Source organism: Cheilinus undulatus, linkage group 9 (genome assembly GCF_018320785.1).
Source record: "Cheilinus undulatus linkage group 9, ASM1832078v1, whole genome shotgun sequence".
In the NCBI taxonomy this organism is placed as follows: domain Eukaryota; kingdom Metazoa; phylum Chordata; class Actinopteri; order Labriformes; family Labridae; genus Cheilinus; species Cheilinus undulatus.
In genome coordinates, this window is record NC_054873.1 from 15,208,494 (window position 1) to 15,230,434 (window position 21,941).

General features: G+C 40.9%; 1 protein-coding gene and 1 non-coding gene across 2 annotated transcripts in view; both read left to right on the forward strand.

Annotated features, from left to right (window-relative positions):
* Positions 1-193: 193 nt before the first annotated feature.
* On the forward strand, positions 194-267 carry trnat-agu. The gene has a single exon. It is a non-coding gene; the product is annotated as a tRNA-Thr (tRNA).
* A 1,679-nt stretch (positions 268-1,946) lies between these two features.
* Positions 1,947-21,941, forward strand: part of srpk2 (SRSF protein kinase 2) — a 122,474-nt gene continuing 102,479 nt past the window's right edge. The window contains exons 1-2 of the mRNA XM_041795001.1: positions 1,947-2,060; positions 2,323-2,389. Coding sequence (XP_041650935.1) covers positions 2,045-2,060; positions 2,323-2,389 — 83 coding nt within the window. The 5' untranslated portion in view covers positions 1,947-2,044. The remainder of the gene's footprint in view (positions 2,061-2,322; positions 2,390-21,941) is intronic.

Below are 21,941 nucleotides of genomic sequence, written 5' to 3' on the forward strand. Positions count from 1 at the left end.
CCAGAGAAGGTAATGTGCTGAAAAAATTGATGGGTTAATGAAAAACAAATAACGTTAAAAAAGAGACTTTTGTAAATGTTCAATTAAGTCAATCTGCCTATCAACATAAAATATATTATTATTATATAAAAATTATCATAGGTTATCAATTCCTGTATGAACCCACTAACTTTTTTAGATCATTTTGTACAGCGGCGCCGTGGCTTAGTTGGTTAAAGCGCCTGTCTAGTAAACAGGAGATCCTGGGTTCGAATCCCAGCGGTGCCTTTTCACTAGTAATACACAATTGTATGATATTATCGATATTAATACTTACACAATCATGACATTCTGTATAATTTACGTTGTGTATACGTAGAACTTTAGCATTTGAAGTAAGTACAAACTGAAAGGCAATCGCATGACATTAAGCAGCGTCAAATAAGTAAAGACAAATAGTAGTAAACCTGCACAGCATCCCGTTTGCTTTTGGAGTTCTCCAGGTAGCAAAACCGGGATACAGAAATATCCCAAATTCTGAAGACGTGCACATGCACAAACAGAAACCGGGATACTCGAAATAAAAACGCCGACAAACACTGGGATACTCAAGTCTATGGAAAAGGAGTAGGGACACTGAAAAAAACGGAGAAAAAGTCAGAATTGTGAGTTTAAATCAGAAATCTGAGATTAAAGTCAGAATTCTGAGGAAAAAAAGTCCAAATTCTGGGATTAAGAGTCAGAATTTCTAGTGTGCGGGTTTAATCTCAGAATTCTGACATTTTTCAGTCAGAGTCAGAATTCGGAGAGACCTTAACCTTGGGAGCGTGTGCTAATGGTTTCAGACTGTTAACACTTTATCAGGAGTGCGTCATAATATAAAATGGTATACACTCAAAACCTACTAGACTATGAATCAAAGATCAACAATCTGGAAGGTTTAAAAATTGAGATATGATGTCTGCATGTAATTGAGGATTTGTGGGTAATGCACTAGATATTTTTGATTTGAAAGTGTTGTTCAGCAGGCGTTGGCTGTCACTTCAAAGTCTTTTTGGAGTCTGTTGGAATTTCTAGATGTGCAGTGTTTTGCTATTGCATGTGTTTTCTGAGGCTTTCTCTCTGTGGCTGTTATTTTTTTAATTTTTAATTTTTTTGCCTTCGTCAGCCACTATATATGAAGAAGTAATCCCAGCACACTTACAGTTATGTCATACAGTTGCTGCATGAGCCAGTAAAGGTCGGCCTCTGCTGTCTGAAATGGAGTTAATACACGACTGGATTCAGATTTTGCAAAAATAAGAACAAAATAAAATGAAATAAACAATACATTTGGATTTGCAGGGGGTTTAGACTAGTCTCATGGACACAGTCCTGTGGATTTTGAAGAACGAATGTAGTACAATACTACAACATATCATGTCCTCATGTAACATGACAGTTAGATTTGTGTTAAAATGTCATGGGGGCTTTATTCCACTTAATGATCATTTCTGGATGCTGATAGGATGTAGAATTTAATGTCATTTACATCTTATTTTTAGAAGGATAAAACGCTTTGCCACTGAAAAAGTATACTTAAGCAATACATGACATATATGCGCAGGTCTGATCTACATTAAAAGTGTGCAAAGGAAGTGGTGGCATGTCGCCATGTTTTGGTCAGGAACACCCTCAGTGTAAGTCTCTTTTAGGGCAGCTGAGGTTAACACCTCTATCTGCAATTTTACGAGTTCCACATTTTTATTCAGTTTATACTTATGCATCCAATTCTTTTTCCAAAGCTTGACTTTTGAGAAATTGGACAATGAATCTACCCATTTGGCTTCCAGACGCAACGTATTTTTCAGTTAAACTTTGGTAAATATTTTAGTTACTTTGGGAAAAGTGACGCATGTTGAAGTAGCTCTGCACGCGACTCCATCTTCAAACGGCAGAGGGAGCGCGTGCCCTCTTTGGATAACGGTTGGTGTTTGTGTGTGTGTTTCTGTGTGAGCGAGAGGAAGAGAGAATCCGGCTGCTGCCACCGAGCTGCCCGCTCCTGCTGAGGGGAAGAGGAGGAAACATGAGCTCCAGGAAAGGTGTGTATGTCCCTGCCTTCAAACTCAGCTCAGCTAACACACTTCTAGCCTTGTAATTAAACGTGGGAGATGGCGAAAGTTACGCTTGTTAGAAAGCCGACCTACCGGGGCATGCTAAACGACGCTATTTGACCCGTGCCAGCCAGCTTCAGAGCCTGATGATGTGTTTGTTCTCTCTCTCTCTCCCCCCGTCCCTCCTACACCCTTCCCTGGACTCGGACGTTGGTCATGCCCGTTGATAAACACACCTCCACCCCGGCAGTGATGGCCATCCAGGCCAGAAAAAGGAGGCCGAAGGGGAAGAAAGACAGAGCGGGTCACCATCGGAGGTAAGCGGGGCGGTGACGCTGAGATGACGGTGCGACGATGCGAGAGTGGAGTGTTTGTTTGCCGGGGTTTGGTGTGTTGGCAGCGGGTGTCCCTCCGTGTGACGCCGGTGCTGCTGCCGGTGCGTTGGCGGTGTAGACTGTGAGCACATATGGCAGATAGGTGTGTATTTTCTTTCCACAGACTGGCTACTGTGCAGTGTGGGAAGTTAAAATTTACGTTAGATCACTGTTATCTGGTCCCACTTTACTCCCTAACGACTGTTTACATGAGGCATCATTTACATGCAAAGCAGCCTACAGTTAGTTTTACAGCATATTCTGCCTCATTTAGTCTCTTATTTCGAAGATGTATTATTGAACTGGTGAGCTTTGACAGATGTGACAGCTCATTTCCTTAGTCCCTTCTGCAGCAGTGAGGCGGATAAGTATGCACCCAGCCTATTTGAGAGCCTCTCCTATGATGTTTGATTATGTAACTTTTCCTAAATTTGTGAGATCATTGTCTCATGGTGTGTGCCCCTGGTTTTATCAGACAGTTCTTGCATGGAAGATGCACGGGGTATCGTGGCGTGATATCCCCGGTGTGAGCAGCGCAGTGGCTCTGTAAAGTGCATGCGAATTGGAGAATGGAGAGAGTCAGTTCATGGCATGATGCTATTGGAGCGACGTCACCGGCAGTTGAAGAAGGCATCAATTAGGTGATACCAAAGGTGCTAGCACCCTAGGGGGGCTGTTTGGTTCCAGCTGCTTCCAGAATGTGCTGGAACACCTGCACATTTGAATACAGCATACAGATGTTTGCTGTAGTTGTCCATTTATCAGTAGAGTTAGGCAAATCTGGGTGTCTCAGGAATGAACACATAATTTCTGTCTCCTTGCTGGACTTTTCACCTGTTTTAGGATTTATTTCCCCCCATGAATCATCTTACAGTGTAATTAAGAAGTAATCTAATGGTGGCTCTGAGATTGATGGAATGTGGTTGGTCCTGTGCCCAGTGTATGCTGGGATATACAGTGAGGGCTTGACCCCGATAGGGATTAAGCAAGAGGAGAAAATGAGTGATCAGAAACAAGGATCTTAGATTGAGTAAAGTAGGAAAGCAATGAATGACTATATCTATTTTTGTATAATCTACAGATTATTTACTCTACAATAATCAGCAGGGATTTAGTTGTGAGAACCATTGCAGCATGTAACTATTTAAAATATGACAAAGAAATCCTTGGGACAAGGTTTATGTATCTGGATGCTTCTAAAGCTTTCAGCTGCGTTTTAATAAAGGATGATAATTACAATGCAATTAAACTGATAAATCGATAGACAATTAATATCAATAACACAAAGATATACAGTACTGTGCAGAACTTTTAGGAATGTTTGGTCCAAAAATTGAGGCTGAAAAAAGGCGTGTAATGGCGAGTAAGTCCGCCTGAGGGCACCAGGGTGAAAACAAGGATTGACAAAATCCAGGTAGTGCTCTGGATATCTTTGCATATTACCAGGAGCATGGGAAAATAATTAGCTGAAAAAAAAGTCCACACTTTGAGGAGTAAAGGGTGGATATGATGAGTAAGCACAACCAAGGGTACCTTTCAGGTAGGTAGTGGGGTTTCCAAGAGCCGCAAACAGTCTCCGGGCATTCCACCAGGGGGGAAAAGTCCAGAACATAAGAAATACCATCGAGCTTGATCTTGACTGCCAGTTGATGTAAATTTTGTGTCAACATGTGTCGAGCTATCCCACCTGTCTACCATGTGTGGTTTGCATGGCACAGGGGTTAGTGCTGTTGCCTCACAGCAGGAAGGTTCCTGGTTTGCTTTCTATGCAGAGATTGCATGCTCTCCCCATGCATGCATACTCCCACCAACAACGACATACTCACTCGACATGACACTCCATTCCTCTCTGCAAAACTGGTCAATCTATCTCAGGTTGCACATGGACCTGCATTTTGGTGCATTCATTTTACCCTCTACCTTTACAAGCCTTCCAGGGCTGGCTGCAGAGAAGCATACCCACAACATGATGATGCCATAAAATTTTAATGACCTCTCAGGTTGCCTCAGTTCAGGTGATGTCATGTCAAACATATCAAAGCTCTTATGACTTCCATGGATTTTTATTTCTAATAATGTCTCAGTAATAATGTTGTTTGGGCTGAATGTATAGTTTGGGTTTTGATCTTGTCTAGGTTCTCTCCCCTTGAGTGTTCTCTCGTTGTTGTTGTTGTTTTGCTGTCTTTGTCTTGCTGCTTTGATTTTCTTCGTGTCAAAGCACTTTGTTAAACCTCGTTTTCAAAAGTGCTATATAAATAAAGTTATTATTATTATTATAAAACAGCGCTTCACTCTGGGGATTGTTTGTTTGTGGTGATGTGCAGTGTTTGGTGTCTGCTAAGCAGAGTGTCTTACCAAAAAAAAGCACCATTTTGGTGTTATCAGTCCAAAGGACTTTCTGTCACTTAACCACAGAGTCTCCCACATGATTTTGGTGAATGTAGTTGAGATTTAAAGTGAGTTGTCTCCAGCAGTCGCTTTCTGCTTGCCACTCTCAGGCAACAATTGTTGAATGCAGAGTCCTCCCATCTCAGCTACTGAAGCTTGTAACTCCGTCAGAGTAGTCATAGGTGTCTTGGTGGCCTCTCTCACTAGTCTCCATGCCATATTCCTTCCATTTCATGATGAAGGATTTCACTGAGCTGATGTCCTGTGCCTTGGTAAATGGTTTTGTATCTATCCTCTGGCTTAAACTTCTCAATAACCCTTTCTCTGAGTTGCTTGGGGTGTTCTTTTGTCTCCATGGTGTAATGGTAGCCATGAATACTGATCGATTAGTGACTGGATCTTCCAGAAACAGGTGTCTTTATGCTACAATCACTGGAGACACATTCACTACACTCAGGTGATCCTTTCACTAACTGAGACAGCTAGCACCAATTCAATCTGTTGAATAAGGTCTGTCACTTTAAGGGGGTGAATATTTATGCCATCACTTATTTTACATTGCATATTTTTGTTTAATTTATCAATTGGATTAAATCATAATGATGATTGGCAAGAAACAAGGCAGGTTGATATTGCTGTTCATTTACAGTCTTATAGCCCACATAGACTTTTTTATGCAGTCAAGTTTTAAAGGCTTCACATATGACTCCAGCATCCGAGTGTCTGCCCTCTCTCTCTCTCTCTCTCTCTCTCTCTCTCTCTCTCTCTCTCCCACAAACTGATGAGTACACTGGACAGTCAAACAATCATCTATTCATTTTCCCACTCCAGGTCACAGTGGCATCAGGGCAGATAGACACACCCCTTATATACACAAACTCCCTCAAAAACACACACTATCTCTCTTTTGACTTGTCTCAAACCCATTCTCACTTTTCAAAGAGAGAGTCCATGCTGGAGGGTTATGATCTGCTTTGATCCAGAGTCCTGCCTGGCCTCTGCTGAAGGGCTTCCCACAGCTGAGACAAGCTTTGTGTTCAGAAACCACAACAAACTCTCATACACACATACACACACATATCCACCACAAATAGGCTGTAACATTCAGAGCGGAGTGTACTCAGGAGGGAAATGTTCAGATGATGCATTGTCTTCTGACTTTGATCTTTTCTGATTTAAACAGATATAACTTCCCATGACTGAACCAATCCATTTATACACACAAACCCACACCTACAAGGTACAGTAAATGCATGATCACGCATGAGAAAACCCAAGCCTTAGAGCTCACTTAAGATTAGCAAAGATGTTTATATTTTTGGTGTAAGCATTCCTAAAATTAGCATGTACCTCCCAAGACCTTTACTGACTAGCAAGCTGTTAAGGTTCCTGTGTTTCTGTGTGGGATTTTGTACCACTGTCTTTTGTTGACACATAAAAATAAGCATGAAAGTCCCTCCAAAGGTTCCTGCAGACAAGGAAGTGCGTAACTATTATGACTGGAGATTAAACCCTACTTCCATTAAGACTCGCTTCTGCAGTTGTCAAATCCCGAAAATGAAATGTGTTAGCCTCTCAAACCTCTGAGCACTAACCTATTTTTTTTAACCATTTTGTCTCGCTGGACTTATTGTCATAAAAAGCATGTAAAACCTTTACCCTGTGGTGCACATTAAAACTTCCCTTTTCTTTAGGACAACCTGAGTTTCAAGAGTATTTGTGCTGCAGTAATGTCACTTGAATTTTGACAAAAGTATGGGACTAAATACATAAGAAAAAACTAAGCTGAAATAAAACTCAGAAGATTTTCATGAGTGACACACAGTAAACAATAATGGCTAAGGACAAACTTGTTCTCCCATCTGCTGGGGACCAAGAAGTGAAAAAATAATCATTCTGTGGCAAACAAACAAACAAACAAAAAAAAAACTTTATGATATTGACATGACATTAATGTCCTTGCACCTCTTTGCATTGGCTGTATTTAAGCAATTATTTAGACAAGTTACTGTCTGGAGGATCACAGAGGGCCACATCACAGGCTCTCTGTCTCTCCTTTTCTCACTTTTTAGGCTGTCTCCTGCATGGCAGTATGCACATAGCTAGTTTACAAACTCCCTGAGGAGGAGAAAGAGGAAGAAGTTACCATGGCAGCCACTCAGGTTGTGACCTGAGCGATGATTGTTTATGTTTTTACCCGCCATAAAAGTCCATCCTGCCTCCATCAATGTTTTAAAATTACCTTTTCAGATGCCAGCAATGTTACTCTTCGTGTCTACACATCTACGTCTTGCTTGGTGGATTAAACGGGCTTGCCCTACAGTGGTTTTTGAATTGCGCATCAGACCACCTCCCCAAGTGGGCTTCGGCCCAGGCAAGGTTTATTTGCATTCATGCTGACCAAAACGAACCAGACTTTGGGCTCAAGTGCACTCTGATCCGGGACTGGGCCCCTAGTGTGAAAGCCACCTGAGAATATGCCTTTACTTTATACAGTCTATGCTACAAACACATATGTTAACAAAAACAACAGGGAAAGCTTTAGCAGAGGGCTGCTCACAAATGGGTCTGATTCTGCTTGTGGTTTCTGCCGCTGATTTACTGGATCTATTATTCTGGGATGACTGAGCAGACATTTTATAAGGCACAGGCAGTTTATCAGACACAGATTCATTGCAGATGAATTTGGTCTTTGCAGGTCCTCTTTTAAAATTAACTTTTTCACCCAGAGGGTAACTTTAATAAAAGCAGAGGATCAGATACATGCAGCTGTAAAACTGCTGAGCTGAGGGTCTGTAAGCAAGAGAGAAATCTATTGGTCTTGCAACTACAAGTCTTCAAAGACTTTTTCAAGTTTTTATTACATTTGTTCAATGTGCTGACCAAACACCATCTATCAGGCTGGGGCAATGCCAGCAAATTTCAAAGACAGAAGTTTTGATTTGCTGTTGTGCCTTGTTATTATTTAGTTGGATTCATGTACAAATAACAACACAGTTTGGAGCGAATGTTTGTGTGTGTAGGAGATCCTTTGAACTTAGTTTTGGCCCAAAAGAAAAGTTCATACCAAGTTCACTTTGATTTAGCAGCCACTTAAATGGCAAACTTTTAGTTTTGTTGTCCTTTGAAGTTAGAGTTTCTCTAGCACAAAGTAACCTGTTTTTATCTCTTTATCAAATCAACAGATTTGACATTCTTTCACTCTGTCTTATCTGGATTGTGCAATAGTGCAATCTGTGTTTTTGTTTGATTGAGTGAGAGAGTGAAAAAGATATTGGACTGCAGTTTATGACTTTGTAGTATTGAGCCTCTAAAAAACTTGTTCTCAACTCAAGGCCTGTACGTTAAACACAAAGAAGGAAATAAGAGCTGTCAAACTGAATGCCAATAACCTTGACAAACATTTGAAGTCATTTTTTAAAGAAGGAGCCCGAAATCTAACAATAAAGTTGGTTTCTGAAATTCACCTCTTCTTTTGGTTGTGGTCATATTCAGAAACACATCTGCTCATATTGATTAACAACAGCAAACAATCATAAACTGCAACCCTGTACTGAACCAACTGAGCTGAGTTCTAAAGCCAAAGATGTAGTATTGACTCCCGTTCTCCCAGCATCTCATACACTTGTCAGTGGCTACAAATGTCTTCATTTGTCTCCATCTACTGTTTTTTTTTTCATAATGGACCATTAAACCTGTTTCCCATCAATAAAGCACTTTTGTATGTAAAATGTTATAGAAAAATGAGGAGAAATGCTCATCACTGCCTTCCAAAGTCAGTAGTCAGTTTCACAACATGCTTGCACCTTGTTCCTCACCTCTTGTCACACCTTGCCTCATTTTATAGCTTTTTTTCTTGTGTGTTTCTGCTTTTTTGACAGCATTTATTAGCAGTATGTCAATGACCCTGAAATAACACATTGTTTTGGTTGTGCTGCCCTACTTCTGATAAAGTGCTGCTGCTGCTTTTTAAAAAATTATTACTGTAGAGGCAGCTTAGTATGTGCAGTATATCACACATTTTACCCCTTTAAGACAAGTTTATATTTGTCTCAGATTTGCAAAAATAAATTAAAGGGATACTTAAACATTTTGGCAAATTAGCCCATTGCCATAATTCCTATAGCCTTAGTAATAGGTTTGTTTTGCCCCACTAAGGGCGACTTCCTGTCAGCTAGCTAGCTAGCATTCTGGTTGACAGAAACGTAGCCTCTGCCTGACGAGCTATCTGTCAATCAAATGAGATGCACCAATCAGCCTGAAGTGAGGTTTATCCTAAATATAATCCAAATGATTGTGGTATAAAAAAAAATTCACCCCCTATACAGTAAGAGCACAATAAGACACTAGCTAATGAGACATGTTTGGTTTTTTGAACCAGGCTGTAAACCAGTTTATTTCTAGTGTCAAAACTGGCTGTTTAACGTGTGTCCAGACGGGACTTCCGGTGTTCCTGCAGCCAGCCTCAAGTGGATACTCGCGGTATAGCAATTTTTTGCACTTCCGCATTGGCTTCATTTTACAGGACCGGAGGTTGCTGCCTGGTTTTAATCTAATTTAGGATTTATTGCCCAGTCCTACTAAAAACTCCTCTGTTTCAGCCCTGCTGTTTCTGCAGCTTTAAATGTTAATGAGCTGTTTGACCCGCCCTTGACTCCGCCCACCTCAGGAAATGGATGTTGTTTAATGGATGAGGGCGGAACTTTCTTCCAACGGGGAGGGTCAACTGAACCTGGGGGCAGTGCTAACTCCCCACAGGACATCATGAGGGGAAAATCTGAGAACAGCTTGTTTTAGCAGACATTTTCTGAAAGGTGGAGAAAGAGAGGGGGGATTGATTTTTCTGATTCTTGGGGGGATTGTGGACAGACCAGGTACACATATTTTTGTTGGGAAAGCCTGAAAAACTGTATTTTGCATAATCAATGACCTTTAAATCCAAGACTAATTTCCCCTAGGAGGAAATGAAGTGTATTGTATCGATTGGTATTATGTATAATATTGTACTATACTGTATCGTATCATACTCTATCATCTGTACTGTATTGTTTTGACATGATACTCCATATTCCATATTCACATCAGGTGATCCTTACATGTAGTTCCCCCTGATGAAGACACATTCAACGAAAACCCGCTGCTGCAGAAAACTATTGAAACAAAGGCATAAGAAGTATCAGTTTTCACATGACATATCAACCAGGTGCCTGATTGTCATCATTGGAGGCAATTACGATGCAGAGAGATATCAAGTTGAGATTCTCCAACCTGTGGCATACCCATATCACCACAGACAGGGACCGAACTCTATCCTCCAAGATGACAACACTCGCCCCTACAGAGTGGGGTTAATCAGAGACTCCAGAATTTGGGAGTGGAGAGGATGGAATGGCCTGCCAGCAGTCCTGACCTCAGCCCCATTGAACACTTGTGAGATCCGCTTGGGCTTGCTGTTGGTGTCAGAGTGACCAACACATCCACATTGGCTGACTTGTGACAAACGCTGATTAAAGAATGGGGCACCATTCCACAGCAATGTGTGACCAGGCTGGTGACCAGCATGAGGAGGAGGTGCCAGGCTGTTGTTGCTGTGTATGGTTCTTCCACACGCTGCTGAGGCTCTTGTTTGTTAAATGAATACATTGTTAAAATGCCAATATGTCTTGATTCTTCAGACTTCAAACATCAAATCCACCAAACAAGAGTCAGTGGAAGAATAAGCTGTTTGGCATCAGCAGAGGTTTGGCAAACTTTTCATGGGCACATACTCAGCTCTGCTGCTCATCCCACAAATCCATGTTCCTTACAGATGTGGCACCAAGAAGCATTGCTACAACCAAGAAATAATCTACCAAACACATTTCCTTACTTTTTGTGCTAGTGTAGGTTTATTTTGTCCACTTTGAAAGATAACCTTTACTTTGAAAGTGACAAAGAAAAGCAGCATACCAAAATGAAAGATATGGGAATCAGGAAACACTTGTCAGACTTTGCTTTAGAAAGGACTGAAACCGTTTATTGATCCTGAAAATTATTCTTTTTTCTTAGAAAGATGTTTTTTAGTCATCAAAGGATCCATTCTTTCAAATAAGACATGTTAAGAAATGCAATTAAACCTTTAATCAACGCACATCATTCCAAGATTTTGAAGATCCATGGAGAAAGCACCTGCTACCTCTTTGCTGATTTTGTCCTGTAAATATTTACATAGTGTTTCTTCTGAAAAAAGTTCCCTGCCCTTCTCTTAACAGTCAACCCTATTACTCACTGTAAATCTTAGCTTTTGCAAATGTACACAAAGACTGTTCAGCAGCATGCTACAACTCACTCTGTTTGGCATCTACCTGACTGCAGTGGTTACAACTATTAAAAATGATATATAGTACATAAACTATCAATCCTGTCACCAATGTTTTGTTTGCTCATGTCAGTCACATCAGGCCTTAGTTTTTACTGATTTGTAATCCAGTGGTTCTCAAAGGTGAACACAACATAGAAGCATTATGTACAAGTGGACTGTATCCAGACCTAGCGGAGGTCGGTCAATCTAGAGCTGTTTCAGGTTCAATTGTAAAAATCAATATTTAAAGTTAGTTTTTTTTAAAAACAGAAAACACGTGGAAAATATCAACAGCTAAATAAAACCTGGGGGGGGGGGTGGGGGTGGGGGGGGTGATATCAAAGGAACAGAAATCTTTAAACAGAGCTGAACAAAATGGTCTAGATTTGAATTGTAGCCAGAAGCAAAAGGCTTTTAAGAACATTTGATTTTCTCTTATGAATACACTCCTGTAATTGTGTTATCCTGTAAGTAGTCAGATGATGATTTTCACCATGCTTCTTTGTTTTCATAGAAGTTTCATAACTTGCACCTACAAAAAAAAAAAAGAGTGCTTTTCAGCTTGCTGTAGGAGAAACATGTTAGAAAATACACTTTTTTTCTCTGACACGATTAGTTTAGTTATGAGCTTTTACTCTCTGACATTTGATTTCTATCCTCCCCTTTTAGTGAGTTTGGGCTCCCATTCAAAATAAATGGGCTGCATGCTTTTTGTTGTGCACGTTGTCATAGAAACACTGGCTGTAAGGCTCTAAATGACCAGGAGCAACAATAATGGAGCGAGCCCGAGTCACCATGATTACAGGCAATAATGATGCAGTAGTTTCGAGGCATGGAAGGGAGAGTTAGCACCATTGTAACTAATAAGATAGCCAGTGATGTTAACAGATTCTCATGATGGTAAGAGTTAATTTAAGAAGATTTGACCTCCAGCTGATCTATGATACAAGGTCACGCATTCATGCAAATGGTCTTAGTTGACCCTGCAGCCTGTCCTGGATTCAAACTTGAATCTTCCTTGCATAATATAGACTGTAAAGTGTTTGTGCTCCCCATATTGGCTTCAGGGCAAGCTTAAGTGTCTGAGACTTTGATTAGAATATCCCCCCTTGCTTAAATGAATCTCTATCAGCATACTAAAACATGCCAGGGTTGCGAGTGTGAATGTGATATAGAGGGACACAAGTATAATAGCATTCATTAGTCATAACTTTCCCAGGCAGAGCAGCAGTGAGTCTATATGCTAATACTCTTCCTGGGATGTAAATCTGTGAGCTTGCAGTGCCCCGTCACAGCACTATGGACCTTTCTGCATTAAATGAGCTGACTCTAACCTGACTAATGTTCCCACACATTGCACAGTAAACTGCATTGATTTTTGTCGGGGGTTCTTTTTCCAGCCAGTGGTCTTTGACTGAATGAAAGGGCAGCTGGCTGTAACACTGTGCAGAGACCAGACAGGGATTACTCACTGATAGCATCAGGCAGCAAGGAGAAGCTGTCAAGATTGAAATAACATGTCAAGATTTTGTACTTTTATGGATGTATAAATCTGAAACCAAAATATACAATTAAAAGACAGTGCAAGTCTTTCGGGTAATGTGTATCAGCATCAATCATTTTATACCCTTTAGTTTACAGATCTTTTTATTTGTATTGTTTTCTAAAGATTTTTCCCACCATACAGTTTTCTCTGTTATCATATCGTGTCATGCCGCCTCGTATTTAGGGATGCACATGTTTGGCTGGCTAAATAGTTAAAGTCTGACCCCTCACAAGTTGGTACAAAAGGTTGACTTTTTCTGATTAAATCCTGATCAAATGCTCTGTAATACAGTGGCCTGCCATTAGTTGCCACTAAATCTGTGTTATACTACAATGCTGCCATAATGCTCGTTAATCTGATATAAAGAGTACTGATAGCATCTCTTTGGAACCGGGCAGTTTAAAACTACATTGACCAAGAAAACAGCGGTAAAGTTGTGCAATGGCTGTGAAAAGTTATAGACAGTTGTTGCGAAAGGATTGAGAGGTATAGGCCCATGTACGATCGGGCTATTGGTTTGCTGAGCAAGACAGTGAGGTGTTCCTGGCATCTGAGCATGTGGAAGAAAGTCAGTCTTTTGTCTTTGGTCCTCTTGGCCAGAGGCGGCAGTTGGACTCCTTTGTGACAACTTTTCTTTGGCCTATCTTTGGTATCATTAGCAAGATGATACCCATGTCCAATGCAGACATGCTCAGGAGAGCGAGGATGGGAAGGCAGCTGTGCTTTTACGGGCACCTGCCGCCCTTTCCTTGATGTGCAATGCATACTGGGCGCCCAGGACCCAGTAGGCAGGTCCAGATGCTGGAGGCAATGGCATGCACTATGGAGGGGCATCTGGGAGGATACCTGGGGAGATGGGGTATGGACTTGGCACAGGCCTGGATGATGGCTGTCAGGAGGGTGGAGCAGTACAGGACCAGGGCGAAGTGCTAAACTGGCATACACTGAAAAAAGTAAAACATTGGTTGAACTTAAAAAAAAAATGAAGTAATCAATCACATGAAACATTTTGAATTGAGTTAATACATTTTTTTTAAATAAGGTAAATGTAAATTTTTTAGGTTCATAGAAACTATGTTTAAAGGTTTAGCAAACCTAATTATGGTGGGGGCTGGAGCCTATCCCAGCCAATTTAGAGTCACCATTTAACCTAATGAGCATTTTTGGAGGTCGGAGGAGGCCAGAGTGTCCGGAGAGAAACCACACATGCACGGGGGGAACATGCTAACTCCGCACAGAAAGGCCCAGACCAGGAAGCAAACCAGCAGCCTTCTTGCTGTGAGGCAACAGCGCTAACCCCTGTGCCACCATGCCTCCCACAAGTCTTGAAAGTCAACTCAACACATTTTTCCTGAAAACTCCTGCTACTTTGGCCTGATGGGAGAGCAGAAATGTATTAAAGGGGACATATTTTGCCCTTTAAGACAAGTTTATATTGGTCTCAGAGGTCCCCAAAACATGCCTGTGAAGTTTATTGCTGAAAAAACAGTAGTATAGGATTCTTGCAGGAAATGGATGTCGCTCTCCTGATGTTTCAGGCACTTCTATCCAAAGTTTAGGACCTGACTGGGATTTGAACCATCAATCTCCCAGTCAAAAGTCAGCAGGGTAACCCATTGAGCTAAACTGGAAGCAGGAAGGTCAGCATTCAAAATGTCCTTTTTGACGTTTATTCAGGCATAACAGGGCACAACGGACGCGTTTCGACACGTAGGTCAATGCTGGGTGCCAGTGCTGGAGTGTAGAGGGAGAGCCACTCAGAAAGTGACGGCTGCTGTTGGATCAAGTGTTTTTTGAATCCACTCAGGACCTACGGGATGTTGTTACACATGCGCACAGCAGGCTTAATGTAATAAAAATACATTGATCTAATGACAGACTTTAATTTGGTGTCCAACTGCCAGTGTAAATAAAAAAATATAGGTTCAACCATAAAGATAATTTAGAAGATTTAGATTTAATGAACAAATCAATAATTTTAGGCTGTTGTAAAATGAAGAATTGCATCAATCCAACAACAGCATTGTTGTAGTTTTTTCAGTGTATGCTTCCATATCTTGCCTGACCTATGATCTGACCTAGTGCTAGCACTACTAACCTTAGCCACGTTCTGTAAACCATCTTCACGCCATTCATTATAATTTGTGTTAAATTCGATGTGAAATGATTTGCCTAGGAGCATCACTAGTCATATTGTTTCACATCATATCCTGTTGTATCTTGCATTTCACTAATCAAATCAAGTGTCATATTCTAGCCACTTCCGCTGTCATAACTCTGATATGTTAGAAATGCAGTTTGCCCAAAGCCCATCCATGAGTGGTTTATCGACTGTGACTAAAAGTATCCTTCAAGTGGATGCTTGTTTTGTCATGTGAGATCAGCCTGTGGTTGTGATCAATGATCTTCTGTTGATAAGCAAGTGGTAAGCAAAAGGTTCCCTGCTAATAGATTGAATTGATTCCCCTGGGAGCTGGGGAGTCCATCTAATGCAGCTGAGGATGAACAACAGTGGACTGAGTGCTGGCCGGATGCCCCAGTTTAAGGAGTAAGCTGGTGGGTTGATGACCAGTACGTAATATATTACAGAGACGAGGGGGAAGAGCTCTGAGAGTCGATCTTGGGTGAGTAGATTTGTAGCGCTCAGCCAATAGTGCTTCCCTCATCAATACTGCAGCCTGGTGGGATGGAACTGATGGCCAGTGCTGAGAGTTGAGCATGTGAGCTGCATGTAGAGAGACGGAGGGAGAGAGAAAACAGGGAAAGGCACGCTGCAAGCTAGAGGTGGAGCAAAGATAGAGAGAGAATAAACTTAGTGTGTGAGACTGAGAAGGAGTCCGTGTGAGCAAACCAACAGCAACAGGAGAGCTAGGGATGGAGAGAGTGAGTAAGGAAATAAGTGGATGCCACAAAGCAGCTAAAGGCCGGAAACAAGGGTCGGTAAAAACTGCTGCGTCAGACACATGGGGAAGCACATATATTGGTTGATGACTGCCAAGAATATGAATGTAAAGGCAGAATGTAGCGCTGCGTTTGGTCTGCGTGTACTATTCATCCAGAGTCACGGTCATAATCTTTTTAAAATGTGTCTTTACAAGTCAGACCTGCAGGACAACAATTGGTAGAGTTTCCTTTTAGTAGCAGGATAGAGGGCAGGGTCACAGAGAGAGAGTCATGTCTGTTTACAGTTCATCGCTGTCACCATCCACACCCACTGCCGCCTGCCATGTCAGGATCGTGAGGTGAAACTAATTAATGTCAGCCTGCAGCGCTGGATTTTGTAGTGGCAGCTGTGCAGAATTAATCACCTGCTACCCATGAAACACTTGGAAGAGCTTTGGATTTTATAAATAGCTGAAATTCAAAGATTGATTGTTTTCGTTTAGCTGCATTTGTGAAATGCTCTTTAAAATGGCATTAATTTGTTTTTTGGTTACTTTGGTCCATTGCAACAAGCTCTAGATTAGACATGAGAATATAATTTCTAAAGCAGAAAAGGCTGCTTGTTAGCAAGCGGTACTTTATTGCATCTATAAGCAGCTGCATTCTTGTTCATTTGTCATGACTGTTTCCACTGATCCCTGGAGGAATTGATTAACAATTAATGCCAGATTTCGCCAGCTTTGCTTGTTGCTCTAACCCAGGGGTGTCCAAACTTTTTCCACCGAGGGCCACGTACAGAAATACATAAGGATGTTGGGGCCGCTTTATTATTCGCAAGGCAAGGTATATGACAGTGATGAAGTCAGAAGCAGAATAAAGGAGGAGCTGGGGTGGAGGATATAATGGCTAACAATGCAAATAGTCAATAAGTTCCAGGTTTTTGGGGATGCCAGTGAGATTTCAGGGGGGGCTTTTTAGCTCTAGCTACCACTGGCTCTGCCCCATGTAATATTATTGCTACTGCTATTTGCTGCCATAACCTATCAGGGAGTCAGGAAACAAGATATTATTATTATTTTGGTTGCCAACATGTTGACCTTGTACAGAGTTGTCTTAATTTAGTCACAAAAAAACACATCAAGTAATTCTTCTTGTCAAGATCTTTGTTTACAGAATTAGCATGGTAGCACTATCTTGAGCTGAAACTATGAAGTACAGTCAAGCAAATGTGGGCCATATTTCATTTAATTTCTAGAATTTGCTGCAGTCCAATCAAAATTGGACCAGTTGCATCTGGCCCCCGGGCCATGGTTTGGACACCCCTGCTCTAACCTTACTTTCTAAAATTGTTACATCTTTTAGTGAAATTTTGCTGCTTACTGAAGGATGAACTGATAAGTGTTTGGTAGTCAAATAAACAAGACACATCAAGAGGCTAGTTATTTTTTATTTATTTATTTATTTTTTCAAGATTTATTTTTTGGCCTTTTCATGCCTTTATTTGATAGAGTTAGGACAGTGGATAGACTCAGAAACAGGGAAGAGAGTGGGGAGAGTCATGCAGTAAAGGGCAACAGGCCGGATTTGAACCTGGGGATATATATATATATATATATTGTTTTTTTGTTTTGTTTTGTTTTTTTTTTTTGATCAGAAGACATAGGTTTGGTTGAGTTATTGGTTGACAAAAATAGGCCATACTAAATACAAAGTAGGCCATTCTGAAGAGCTCAGTGACTTCAAGTTTTGTGAAATTTCATCCTTGCTGGATATTTAAGTCAACTTTAATGACATTATTAGAAAGTGGAAGCATTTAGGAATAACAGCAACTCAGCCATGAAGTTGAAGACCATGTAAAATCATAGATCAACAAATGCATTGTACATAAAAGTTGCCAATGCTCTGCTGATTCCATAGCTGAAGAGTTTCTTATTTCCACTTGCATTAATGTAAGCACAAAAATTGTGTGGCCAGAGCTTCATGAAATGGGTTTCCATGGCTGAGCCGCTTAATGCAAGCCTGACATCACCGAATCCAAGTAAAGCATCAGATGGAATGGTGTATAGCACACCCACACCGGACTGTGGAGCGGTGGAAACGGTTCTCTGGAATGACGAATCACGCTACCATGTTTGGCAGTCAGATGGGTGAGTCTGGGGTTCTGCCTGACTGCATTGTGCCAGCAGCGAAGTTTGGTGGAGGAGTGATAAAGGTATGGGTCTGTTTATCAGGGTTTGAGCTATCATGACAAGACATTTTAAACAATGCTATGCTTCCAACTTTGTGGCAACAGTTTGGGGAGGGCCCTTTTCTCTTCTAACATGACTGTGCTCCAGTGCACAAAGTAAGGACTGTAAAGACATGGTTCGATGAGTGCAGTGTAGAAGAGCTTGACCAGCCCACAGAGCCCTGACCTCAACCACATCCAGCACCTTTTGAATGAACTGAAAAGGAGATTGCAAGCCAGGCCTTCTCATCCAACATCAGTGCCTGACCTCATAGATGCTCAACAGAATGAACTGACACAAATTCTCACAGAAACACTTGGAAATCTTGCGGAAAGCCTTCCAAGACCAGTGGAGGTATTTGAATAGAATGTAATTACAGTGTAATGATCAGCCTGCTGAATACTTTGGTCCAAATAGTCAGCTATGTGGCTTTCTGTGCAGATGGACTCATAAATGATTGTGCACATCTCCAGTTTAATGCAAGTCTGTATATGATGTTTTGTTTTTAGTCTCCCCCCCCCACTGTTGTAAGTATACACAAATATACCTCCTCATATCTGTTGTCAGATTTAATGCTACTATTTGGTGAGAACATTAATGGATGTGAACTGCTATGTGACTGTGCAGATGAACAACTTTAAGGCATTAGTTCTAGGTTTTTACATAAAACAGCTGCCTGCTGCTGCTGAAAATGGAAAATTGCTGTGAAACCAAAGCAATTTTATACTAGATGCTAAAAAGCTCTTTATATCTGTGGGTAACAACAGTGTTAGGTGATATTTTCCTGTGGGTTTTTCTAATAGGAATCACACACACAGTCATTAAATCCATGATAAAACTCTGTGAACAAATTCTGCATTTTGATACTGTTGACAAGTTGTTTGATTATCTGTTTGTATTGCCCGCTAGTGTCGCTTTGGGCTGTGGATGTTTTCTGGTTGAGGACAGTTCATGCGGAGAGCTACACAGGTTGTCTGCCTTTGTATGTTGATTCAGGTGGGTTTTGGTGGGCTCTGCAACCAGATTGTAAACACTGGTCACACATGAAAAAGAGAGCCTTCAGTGAGTTACAAAAATGTGCCAAAAAGTCGACTTGGATACTAGTATAGTGATCAAGCATGCAGAGGCTACAAGCCTGTAATAATGCTTCAGGGATGTTATAGACCCAGATGGGGCAGTGCAAGTGAGGTGTTTGTAACTACAGAAGTAAATACTCATTTTCTGACTAGATGTTTCTGGGAATTGAATCATTTTGGCACTAACTGACATCAGATACAGTAATGTTGAAAATGTTTATGATAGCAACAGATAAGGTTGCCATCATGAAGGTAAAGGTACAAAAGCCTCCTCTAAGTCTAAACCTATTTATAAATACATACATCCATAAATAAACCACTATGCTTCATGAACCACCATTAGCTGTCGCTACTCCACCGCTGACAAAACTCTGTATGACTTTGAAAGTATTGTCACTCACTCAGGCAGTCAGACAGTCACATACAGACCCATGTGAAGGGCTGATCCTGGCAGTCAGCCAAAAATGCCTGCAGAAAGGCTTTTAAAGTCCCCATAAAGTGATTTTTAAAAAAATCTTTCATTTAGATTTGTTGCATGAAAGGCCACTGTGTTATGAACCACCAGGCCAAATTTTATTCATAAAAAACATTGAAAAGTTTATAAAATGAAGTTTCAAAACCATGAAAAATGAGGCAGTAAAATCTGTGTTAGAATGGTGTGGGCGTGTCAGTTGGCGAGCTGAAGCCACGCCCACAAATGAAAAATACAATACTCTCAGAGCAAAGAGACTGAATTTGGGGTTAAATTAGCTGTTTTCTGGTACATATCTCTCTGTTATGATACTCTTAATGACCTGTGTTCACCGTAGCTGATAGACTTGGGAAACTTATTTCACAATGAACAAACACATAGCATGTAACTGGCTGTTAACTCTCAATGAAGGCAGTGACATCTGCTAACATCAGACTGTACTGTGATGAACATATTGGTGATTTTTTTTTTTGTCATTATAGTATTGGGGGGTGGGGTAATTACCCATCAAGACGGTTGATCAGATATTTGCACTTCTGAAATAAAACCAAGCCAGGAAAAAGGTGAACAACTTTCTAACAGCTGGGAAAAAAAAAAACAGTCACACATAAATCTCAGTGTTTTCACGTCTTCAGCAACCTTATTCCAACACGTCTTGTGTGTTAAGACAAAAAGTTTCAATTTCACTTGGCAGGGCCTTTAAGTTTACAATATTGTTGCTATTGCACTTTGTAGAAGTACCTTTATTTTCAAAAGAGGAAAAACTTTTATTTTTGAGGAAAAAAAAGTAATTTTTAAAGCAGTACTGTAAAAACATCAGGGTTTGTATTTCTTTATGAACTTAGTTATTTGTCTGTCCATCTGGGCAACAGCCCATACATGGTGTTTTGCCAGACAAAACCTTTCCAATAAAATCTCTGTGGCTGATTGGATGAATGCTCGGTTTCATTCATTACAGGCCAATCAGAAGGACAAAACATATGACGTAGTAGGCGTGCACCGCCGTTGAGGTGAAAACCACATAATGTGAGTTCTACAGGCAGCTGTCATGTCAATACATGATTCTTGGAGCTAGTAAATAAATTAAACACATGCTAAAGTCGGTCTGGGAAGAGCTAAAAGATATTTTCCACCAAGAAAAGCTTTTAGTGCTGTTGTTTGCACTCTTTTTAAAAAAAGAAGAATTGTCCAGCTCTAATAAAACTGCCACTAAAGCTGCATTCACACTAATGTATGTCCTTTATTGCTAACACCAGAAGCCTAGAAAGATGGGTGTTGCACCCGAAGGATCTGTCACTGTTACATAATCACTTATTGGTTCTCTGAATGATCCATCATTTTATGAAATACTGATTGGTGTCAGTGTGATCAGATCAAACGCTGTTAAATGCAGCAGAATAATGCCACAGTCTCATAATAAATACCCCAAACAGGGATGGAAATGAGGTTTACAGACATAAATTCAGACCGTCAGACAGATGGATCGTTCATTATTGTAATGTATTGACTTGAAATGTGATATCTGGTGCTTCCACTGTGATGTCTGAGGTAATGATTTCCTCCCTGGTGGTCACAGTGTCAGTATTACTGCTCGCTGAGGGTCTAATTGAATATATTGTAGAAGTAAGCCATTTCAGTAGATGTTTAAAGTGGGATCTCCTGAAGAGAGGCTCCACATTTAAACTCAAAATTTCAGCAGCTATTAGTAGGTGTGCTGGTGACGTAAGCCGCCAGGTTATCTCTGGATTTAGCCCTTGACAAGGCTAAAGTTGAAAGGGTGCTCTTTTTTAACCTTGGGCACCACTTCTCAAACCTGCCTGTACTGTAATCTGTTGTCTTTACATGGACTGCTTACATTTTCTTGTTTATTGGCTTGTTTTAGGGTGTTTTTTTTTCTGCAGAATTTGTCCCCCATTCCCCAAGCAGATGTTTTTTTTCTGATTAGGGGAGCTAGAGCTTAAAAATGTTTCTCCAGATTTCCCTGGATGTCAGCCATGAAGAGCACAAGATTGGAGCAAATCTGCCGAGTCAATCAGAGTGAACGAGCAGACTAGAGGGAGAGAGAGAGCTTTAAGGTGGGATTCCTGCTTTCAGGGTGTGTGTGGTCCAAATAGGATTTGTCCAACAAGGGGACAAGAGGCAGAGATTTGTTCTTCTGGCCCTCTGTAGCGTGGTCCAGCTCTGCAGTTGCAGGCCAGTGGGTCATCATGGGAAGAGGCAGGGAAGCATTAATAGGGCATGTAATTCTGTGAGGGCAGGAGCTTCTCACAGTCGGGAGGCTGAACACAGTACAGGATCTCACTGCTGCCACCTTCTGGACAGTTGGGAAGAGGGAAATGTGCTGATATAGTCTTCTCTCTGATGGAAACTCAATTAGTGCTGTCTTTTCTATTTTCAGCATTGCAAATTAAAGTTTTTTTCTATTTTGTTAATTTAATGTGAAAAAAAAGCATCAGTCTAAAAAAGTGTGAGGCACTTCTAGTTTTGCATTCTCTTATTATGGACCTTTATTCTGCTGCAGTTTGAGTTTAACTGAGCCCTAAAACAACTGCTAAATGTTAT